Source organism: Carassius gibelio, chromosome B15 (assembly GCF_023724105.1).
Source record: "Carassius gibelio isolate Cgi1373 ecotype wild population from Czech Republic chromosome B15, carGib1.2-hapl.c, whole genome shotgun sequence".
NCBI classification, from domain to species: Eukaryota; Metazoa; Chordata; class Actinopteri; order Cypriniformes; family Cyprinidae; genus Carassius; species Carassius gibelio.
This window is the reverse complement of record NC_068410.1, coordinates 13,912,466-13,922,775: the sequence shown is the minus strand read 5'-3', so window position 1 is coordinate 13,922,775 and position 10,310 is coordinate 13,912,466. Positions and strand designations below refer to the sequence as shown.

General features: G+C 35.5%; 1 protein-coding gene across 3 annotated transcripts; it reads right to left on the bottom strand.

The window, feature by feature from the left end:
* Positions 1 to 633: 633 nt before the first annotated feature.
* LOC127973146 (sodium channel subunit beta-3) lies at positions 634 to 10,048 on the bottom strand. 3 transcript variants are annotated; one of them, XM_052577242.1, is made up of 7 exons: positions 9,744 to 10,044; positions 9,368 to 9,466; positions 7,936 to 8,105; positions 7,616 to 7,850; positions 5,673 to 5,811; positions 3,389 to 3,470; positions 634 to 1,752 (listed from the first exon to the last, which is right to left on the bottom strand). In XM_052577242.1, the coding sequence occupies exons 1-6, from the start codon at positions 9,796 to 9,798 to the stop codon at positions 3,407 to 3,409; spliced, it is 762 nt and encodes a 253-aa protein (XP_052433202.1). In that variant the 5' UTR covers positions 9,799 to 10,044; the 3' UTR covers positions 634 to 1,752; positions 3,389 to 3,406. The 3 variants fall into 3 exon arrangements, with proteins under 3 accessions (XP_052433202.1, XP_052433203.1, XP_052433201.1); XM_052577243.1 differs by lacking the exon at positions 3,389 to 3,470; XM_052577241.1 differs by lacking the exons at positions 634 to 1,752; positions 3,389 to 3,470 and adding an exon at positions 4,065 to 4,241 and having other exon boundaries at positions 9,744 to 10,048.
* Between the last annotated feature and the right edge of the window lie 262 nt (positions 10,049 to 10,310).

Genomic DNA, 10,310 nt, shown 5'->3' with positions numbered 1-10,310 from the left:
GAGTTTCTTACATTGATAAGTGTGGGATAAATATAAAATAGCAATTTTTTTTGTGACCTCAATATGCCGATATATTGGTCTGTATTTGTGACGTGTGACTTTCATATTTTGGGAAGTTGCCTTTGTCTTAACTGTTCTAAACTATTCATTAAACGTAAATGCACAAAATGTGGGTTTTAAATCCTCAAAACAGCCAAACAAAACGAAGACTGTATATCAAAAGGTAAGTTTGCCTTAAACGTCTAGTTCAGTCAACTACAGTTACACTGTACGAACCACAGAGGGAGACAAAGACCATTGTTGACAATGCCCTCTCTGTTCATTAGTGACATTACATATTTATTATATAACTAGAATAGTTGTTCACAATGTGTGATCATACAGATCAGCTATGAAATTAATTCAGAAAACATGATCAACGATACATTAACATGAACAAGAACATGAACATCTTTTTTGGGGGTAAATTACATACTTTACATGTGATTTATAAGTGCACATATGATATAGTCTATGGGAACTGTTGAAAATCTTGCATGCTTTCTCAAAGCTTTAACTTTAAAAAAAAGTGTGTGTTTGTGAGCCATGTGTTAAGGCTGGGGGAAAATGACTCAAAATAACAAGCATCCAGACTTTTTTTGGAATGCATCACCTGGTTTAATATACGTGACAAGCTTTGACAAGTGATGAGCAGCTCTATCATAACAGGGTAGAGCAAGCGCAGTGTTTCTGTGGCGGCAACTGTGACCTATATAAAACAATGCAAAAGGCAAAGTTAACAGCAGCAAACCGGCACCAATAGAAAGAATACATGAAATATCCAAATCTATAAATTCATTATAGCAACAGTGGAAAAGGGAAATACAAACACGTAGTCAAGTGTTCTTTTAACAGCTGAATAGATTGTGTTATTAGTTCCAACAACTGTTCACAGTCAATCTGAAAGGAGTGTGTAGAATTATAAAGCAAGTGTTTAAAGTGTACAGATTACTCACTGCTGCTGCTGAACATCACTGAACAATAACAACAGGTTAGGCAATGTGGCTTCAGTACAAACTGCCATTGTTTGAATAATGTCATAATTATGCCGTTCAGTATTAATCTGGCTTTAATGCTGAAAGATGCAGAAGACAAACTGACTGCTATGACCAATGTAAACACAAATGACACTGCTGTACACCGTATGTCCTCATTACAGCCGTTTCACTGATGACTGATTGCAAAGTGGCAAAGCGGAGTTTGTTTGTTTTTTAAATAAAAAGTAATAAAAACCCAAAATACTACAAAGGGGTTCCTTGTATAGAAAATACAATAAAAACCAAGTCTAATTAGAATCCAGACTTATCTTCATCTATTTCTATCAAAAGAGTAAGAACAGCGTATACCAAAGAGGGAAAGGCTCACAAGGGCACTGTGACAGTAATGATTGACATTTGATTAAGAAAAGTGCGTCTATAGGCAGTATGATAGCTCTTCAGCTCTGGGCTGCTGTATTTGTGTCTCTACTAAGGCAAGAGTTGAGGACAGACACATACAGATCCTGATCAGTCTGAGATTAGACGTGTGTTACTGCTGACCTCCACTGAGGCAGCGGGAGATAATGAAGCAGTAGAGAGTTTGTTCCGCACATCACATTATCAAGATGAGAGGGATTTGATTTGGCAGGTTTTCCTGGTTTCTCAGAGCAGTGTCAGAACAAGATCAGTGCCTGGTCTCCATTTTAAACTGGTTGCTATTAAGAATCGTCAGTACCTGAAACAAAAAGCAATGTCCAGATTTGGTTAGCAGAGATATATATTGCGCCATGAATCAATCTATCAATCTATATATATCTATATAAACAGAGAAATTTCAATTTGATTATTAGATAAAGATTATTAGAATTACTATCCCACAAACATTTTGTTTGATTTTGTTTTTGTATATTTAAAAAAAAAGCTATTCTTAAAAAAAATAAAATAAAATTAATTAATTAAAAAAGGTAAAAAAAATATTTAGTTTATTTTTCTAAATTATTAGAAAGTTGGAATAATAATAAAAAAGTTTAAAATTGCAACCGTGCAGCTATTCTTAAAAAAAAATTATAATAATAAATAAATAATAATAATATAGGCCTATGTTATTAACTTTTAACTATTTCTATGAAATTACATTTAATATGAAAATTAAAATAGTAGTGAAAAAAAAAAAAACATTTTTAGAAATGCCATTGTGTTCCATTAATAAATATCTACACTTCCACCATACTCAAATCATTTTTCTAGAAAACTCCACGGGGTTTTCAATTAGAAGAGGATGTTACATAACCCCCATCAACAACAAAAAGTCCTCCTCAAATTACAAATCACTCCAGTTCTGATAAAACATATCAGATGACATTGCAGGAAGCTGCATAGAAATACAAATTAAAAAAAGTAAATAAAAAAATCGAGCAGTGCAATTTAGAATAAACGGATCCATGTCATATCACATCTATCAATGCATTCTCATATTCCAAATCACTTTACACAATGTAAAACCATCGATCAAGGAGATAACAAAGAGTACAAACCCTGACCTACTGTAAGCATTACCGTGGCTGTAATTTACTTCTCATTGAATTATCTTGAGAGATTAGCTGTAGTTAGTAATTGCTTGGAGACAGAAGAGTGGCATGGGATGGGAATGAAAATCCGGTGATGTTAAAGGGGTCATGACATGAGAAATCAAATTTGCCTTTATCTTTTGGCATATAAGAGGTCTTTGTACTATTAAAACACCCTGCAAACTTCATAGCTTAAAAACCATCTCCTCATTATAAACAAAGTTCCAAAAACAGCTCGTTTGGCATCACAGGGGCACAAACATTTGCATAAACATTGCCTCCAGAGCAAGAAATCGATGAATAGTCATCTTCTCACCGCAGGCCCTGCCCACCAGCACTCAGTCGCTCAAAGGCTGACACTTGATTACGCTAAAGGTGAGGGTCGCGACTGCGTCAAAAGAAAATATAAATTACTGTTGAAACGGTTTCCTATGCTATGATGTTAGCCAATCATAACAGTGACCAATTACTGACAAGCCTTAAAGGACACACCCCTTAAAACAGTTCGTTTAGAGAGAGGGTCAGAATAAGGGGTTGAAAGTAATTTTTTCATATTTTAATTTGTTTTGTTTTGGGGTTTTTTGTGCAAAAAACTTTAAAATTATAAGTAAACTTCAAGGAATATATTAAATAATAATAATAATAATAATAACAACAACAACAACATGTCATGGCCCCTTTAAGAAAGGATGTGAACAATGAAAGTGAAACAGACAGTGATAGTAGATGGGCTCTAGTCAGCTACTCTGGATGAGTGAGGAATTGTTAATGATGTTTCTAACTGAGAGGGAAATGCAAAAATACCGTAAAGGTGTGAGAACTTTATTCCGTTACAGCGGGACCCGGGTTTTCTTTATTTTCAGAGGGAATGGCTAAGTAGTCTGTCCTGTAGACAAATAGGTACAAAAGAAGAAGGCAAAAACTAAGAGTTGAGGGTGCACTGCGGCACCAACTTAACCAGGACTCCTACCATCACCACATTAAAGCCACAGTTCAACCAAATTATAGCTTTTAATTTTTTTTACTCATCATGTCATTCCAAATCTGTATGGTGTTTGTTTCCATGTAACACGAAAGTATTTTTAATGCACCTCTTGCACAATAAATCATTTTAAGGATATTCCTACTGTACTGTACCTCACCTAATGCTTAAAATTGTCAGGGAAACCTGATGTATTTTGGTTGAGCCATTAAAAAAAAAAAATACAATATAACAAATTATTAAAATAGAATTTATTATAAATATATTGTTGTCTTTAATAAAAATTGCATTAAGATATTAACAGATGCACGTTTTAGGTAAACATTTATTTTCTGCTATATATATATCTGTGCTATATAAAAGACAGTTCATAGTGGACAAGGGCTCCAAAATATGCAGATTAACCCTTAAAATATAATACAATTAATTTAAGTACAAATGTAAGTCATTATTCACCAATAATCACTATGTGGTCATTGTATGACAAGCGGTGCAATGATTGTTCACAAATTTATTTTTTGAAGAGAGTAAAAAAAAAGTGACACCATACAGGTCTGGAATGACATGAGGCAAGTAATCAATGACAATTTATTTTTTGGCTGAATTATCGCTATAATATTCAGTGACTCTGATTTTAACTCGATGCTGAAGTTTGGGGATCTCCGTGTTTTTTTCCTGTTGGCAGAGTGAGGACAGCAATATAATCACATACTGTATTCATATGACCGACAAACAAATCAAGAAGAAATGACTGACAACAAACTAAGCAGTGGTAAAGAAAGAGTAGAAAGAAAAGAGGCTTAAATGGTCCAATGCTGTGTCAAATGACAGTAAGATCAACGAGTATCAGTTTGGAATCTGATTACAACAGGTAAGGCTGACAGGCCACCACTTTATTTCCCATATGCTCTGCAAGACTGATGGGATTGAGTCACACTAATGCACGCTTTTAAAGCACTTCTGTAATCGGTTCTGTAATACATTAACCGTATCGGTGTGTGTGCATGCCTGTTTTTGTGTGTAATGTAGTCTATCATGGATCCAAAACAACTCAATCTCCTGAATACGGTGTTAAATTTATCACTAATGATCGAACCTTCTAGTTAGTCTATATTGACCGAATGTCATGTCGGAGTAAGAATTTATTTTTCCATGGAGAGCTTTGAATAATTTAGTAAATATAGATACATTTTGATGGATGTAGGAATAGTTTACCTAAAAATTAATATTTGTTCAAATTGATTCAACCTCAGGTCACCCAAGATATAGATGCGTTTGTTTCTTCAGCAGAACAGATTTGTAGAAATTAAGCATTGCATCACTTGCTCACCAATGAATCCTCTGCAGCGAATGGGTGCCTTCAGAATGAGTGTCCAAACAGTTGATAAAAAAAAAAAAAACACCACAATAATCCACAAATCATTCACATGACTCCAGTCCATCAGATACCATCTTGTGACATTTGTGAGAAACAAGTCCATCAAGGTGTTTTTAACTTTAAATCATCGCTTCCAGCTAAACTCCATCATTCTCTATCCATAACATTGCTTTCACCAGTGGAAAAGTTGTCTCTTGTCTGAATTAAGAGAGAAATATGCACAGACCAAGCCCTGTTCAAGTGAAAACAGCCCAAAACAGTTCTAAACAAGTATGTCAGTGGATTTTAATGTGAGAAGACAATAGAGGATGGGATTTTTCACTGAAATAATCATTATAATGAATTATGGACTGGGATTTTGACCAGAAGTGACAGTTTAATGCCTTAATAATGGATGTACTTCATACCAACACACAGATTTTCACTTTACAAGACATTAGTTGATGTGCTGGAGTCGTGTGGACTACTTGTGGATTATTGTGATGTTTTTATCAGCAGTTTGAACTCTCATTCTGACGGCACCCATTCACTGCAGGGCAAGTGATGTATGGCAAAATTCTCCAAATCTGTTCTGGTGAAGTAACAAACTCATCTTCATCTTGGATGGCCTGAGAGTGAGTACGTTTTTAGCAAATTTAAATTTTTGGGTGAACTACTCCTTTAAATGGTCCCCTCAAACTTGTAAACCTAAGATTGTAACTGAAGACATGTGATAATGTAATACTCACGCAGTGTCCTGAGCCAGCTCCTCTGATTTAGAGATCTTCCTGTAGCAGTAGATCATTTCCACCAGCAACCAGAATGTGAGAAACACCAGCAGCACATACATCATGATCTCGGAGTACAGCGCTGTGGTGTCTACACTCGCTGAGAAAATGAAAAAATGCAATCAGAGGGAATTTTGTACAATTCATTGAGCAATCAGAGGAGGCCTCTCGGACTGATATGGTGCCACTAAGCATGTCTGTGATGAATTCATCCAGAAAGTATCTCAGACAGTCTCAAGTGTATTGAAAATGAGGACAAAAGTGCAAAATGCATGAGTGGGCAAGTCAAAATATAGCTGATCTGCTGTAATGCATTAGGATTGTCATTAAAGCTATTTCAGGTCACCAGAAAACTATAACCAAGTGCAACTATAAGTAACCTCAGAGATGAGCAGTCATGCTTTGCATCCAGGTTGTACTGTACTTTTTTTTATATACTATTGTTATAGGAACAAAAACATAGCATGCACAGAAGATCTGCAGAGAATCCAAATGAATCAACTGCTGGTAAGAAAATGTAATAATAATAATTATAATTATTATAAATTTTTTTACATTTTATTAAGTTGATTTTAATTTAAAGGGGTAGTTTGCCCAAAAACGGAAATTCAAATATCAAATTTTTATGACTTACTTTTTTGGAACCTAAAAAAAATTATACTAAAGAGTGTTGGTACCAAACAGTTCTGGTTCCCACTGACTTCCATTGCATGGATATAATTAAAATAAACGGGTAAAAAAGTAAAAGCATGATGATGCCAAGTAAATGATGATTGAATTTCCATTTTGCGGTAAACTATCCCTTTAAAGTTCAGTTAGGTATTCATTAGGCAGAAATTGATACATTTCATTTTTCTGTCTGTCCCTTAAAAGACATTACAGTAAATCATTTTGCATGCAAACACAGAAACACACAATGAAACAAACATGCTTTAGATACTTCATGTCAGCTTTCCCCGAGAACAATACGACTCTAAGGTTACATGACATACTGTAAGACAGCTAAATTGTATTTTAAAGATCAACTCAAGTGATTGCATGATCAGAGGTTCTCAGCTTCACCCTTCAGAGCAGAAGCCCACCCACAGTGATCTGATTATATGAATAATTTATCAACAGACTGTTCTGCATTTTCAAAATGGGTTTTAAAAGGTGAGAACCACTGTATCCATCAATGATAGTGCAGCGTATGTGACATTTAAGAGAAAACAAGTGCATTTAATTCTACAAAATCCTGTACAATTGTCAAAAAGGACCTGTGATCACATTATAAAGAGTATCTTTACAAATGTCTCATGCACTGCAGTGAACAGATCTAAAATGGCATTGAATGTAAAAGCAGAGTTGTACTGTAAGTTTGTGGTTCTGGAAGGCTGCTTGCAATACAAAATATCCTCTAAACCCACCACTTAAATACAACATTGTATATTTCTATCTGTGAACCAAGACACTCGCAGATAGAGATGATGCATTGCGGTTGCATGAGTAAATAGAGACAAATATACATTAAGTAAAGTATATTCGATTGAAGTGAGAGGAAGTACTCCGCATTCAGCAATCTCAGGCATCCAGAGAATAGCATACAAACCAGAATCTTTACATTACCCCTTACAACAGATAGAGAGGTAAGTGGCTGCTTAGATAAAGCCCTGAAAACAACTTCCTGCCTTCCAATAAGTAGGCTTAAATAACAATAAAAACAGAACAGAGCACAGCATTACTAGAACAACGCAAACAACACATCCGGACACAGTTAAACGATAATGAAGGAAAGACACTGTTATGAGGTCAACAGTATCTGATTTTTAGTATACAGCCTGCGGCGCAACCATCCAAATCACACTGTAGAGATGAAGTAATCAGATCGAATATGGCTAGACATAGCAGAGTGTTCGCTCACTTACCTTGCATTTTTACCTTCAGTTCAATTGTGATTTTCTTGTTGGTGGTATGCTTGAATGAATCGAACTCAAAGAAGCGTGACACCTCACATTCGTATATGCCAGAGTCATTTGCGGTGACATTTACGATGCTAATGGAGATGTCCTGCAGGTCCTTGCTGCCGTTCCATCTCAGACGGCCCTTCCAGTACATTTCTGCGTCCTCTGGCTCCTGCGGCTCATGATCATACTGATAGATCTGCACAGAGAAGACGATTGTGTGTCAGATATGCTCATTTTTAGATACAATAATATGCAGCAAAAAAGCTAAGAGGTAATCTCACAAGCATTCTTCTGTAATCTGACGCAGAACCGTTGTAGAACCAGTCCACTTTGGTCTTGGCAGAGATCTCTTCTCGTTTCATGCAGTAGATGCAGGTTAACTTCATAACACCGCCTACGGTGGCCTCCGTGTCTGATGGCACATCCACACACACCAGTCTGACCTCCTGAACTGCAGAAAACACACAGAGTATTACCACACACATGCATCTTTCATCAACACATAGGACATCCAATCATGCCCTTTGGAGTGAGAAGTTAACACCTTTCCAAAAATGTAGCTTCAATCTCTAAACACTTTATGGAGGTCAATTAAATCTGAGGCAGAGACTTCTCAAGGGAGCATCAGAGAACGAGAAAGAGAGGCAGAGGGAGATCATTATCCATTACAAGCTCCAATTCCAGCATCAGTCCCGATGCCCGCTCAGACGAAAACATACCTTATTGCTGCAGACACATGCTCAGTATTGGCGGCAGAGAACGCCCCATTGATCAGGGGCTGGAGCTCAGTGATGTGAAGATTGTTCTGGAGTGTTCGCTCGACTGTGACCATAACCTCACTGCCATTGTTGAAATGCAGGCCATGTTACATAACCCACAGCCTCAAGCATAAGCTGTCAAGACTGATCGCGCCTTTTCTGTTTGAAGGGTCACATGGGCCAATGGAAATGCCAAATGTAGTTGTCCATCCCACAAGCACAGACGATGTATAATAATAACGACTAGTTGGGGCATATTTCGCCACTAGTCAAAGAATGCAAAGTTAGTGGTAGATGAAATTCTATTTTAAATCTCTTAATGTTCTGATTAATACCAGACCGCCACAATATGTGAGGAGAAGCAGTGTGAGTCACTGACACTTATGGGACCATTAAGAGCTGAATCAGTGCCATCTCTGTATGGGATCCTGTTTTTTTTAAACAGATATGTTAAAAAAAGAACCTCACATACTGTCTGTACTAATGTTTTGATGTATGATTAACAGGTTTATATACTAGGAGATATGGTATTTAAAAGGCTATATATGACAAAACAAAATTATATTTAAATAATTTAATATAATTAAATAATAAATAAATAATTAAAAAAATATATGACAAAACAAAATCATATTTAAATAATTTAATATAATTAAATAATAAATAATTTTAAAAAATCAATTAATACATATTGAGTTCTGATATTCTGATATCCAGTAGTGCTTATCACAACCACACATTATCTTAGAAATTACAAAAACGTATTATATAAAAAGTTATTATTATTAACATGATCAGTTCAACACATTTAAATGCTATAAAATTTCTGAAAAAAAATGAAGAAAAGATTTTGCAAAACACCATTACTGTATCTCTTTCTTTATTTTAAATGGCAAAATTACGTGTGTCATCATTTATTATTCAAATTATTCATTTAAAATTGCAAAACACTTACCAGCAAATATAAAGAGCAGTAGCAAACACAACACAAGTCTCATGTGAGTTGACATACTGGGAGATCTAACAACAGGGCGGCGTCTCACATTGAGTCTTCCTGTAAGTAAAGTAAGGTTAAAGAGAAAAAAGAAAACCCGTTACTGACTTGATTTTGAAGAGTTTAAATGGTTTATATTTTATATTATATCATTCAGATGTGAACGCCTATTAAATATGGGTTCAGCATCACGGACAGCGCGGTTGTTACGTTTACTGAATTAGTGCATTTGATTTCACGTCATATCACTAGCAGACTCGGAGCTGATGTTTCATACAGGTCTACAAGACGGAATGAACATGTCGTGTTTCTCAAGAAAAAGTTTGAGATTTCTTACCGAGATGCAAACATCCGTCAACGTCTTTAACCAGAAGCGGACGCTGCATTTCCATGGCGATTCTCGTGAATCTAAAGACCTGTGGATCTTAATGATTCCTGTAGAAAATTCGCGCGGAATAAAGAAATCCAGTGCCTCCCCAACGAGCTCTTTCAGCAAGTGTCAGTGAAAGATTACTGTTTCCTTTTGTTTCCTTTTACAGCCACAGGAGCAGTACAGATGCTCCATCCTCAAACTCCGCAGCTGTAGAATAAGAGACGTCACGCCAGTCTTTGTTTTCTTACTAAATAGCCACTTACTCATGACAGACACGCTCAGTGCGCATGCGCTGCTGGGTCTACTTTCAAACTGACTTCTACAAATTTATAAGTTTATAATAATTTTATAATTTCACTTAACCTTTTTAATCACAATATTGGCTGGCCAATGGTTATGTTTTTGCATCTCACCTTTTATTTATATATATATATATATATATATATATATATATATATATATATATATATATATATATATATATATATATATATATATATATATATATATATATAATTTTTTTTTTTTTTT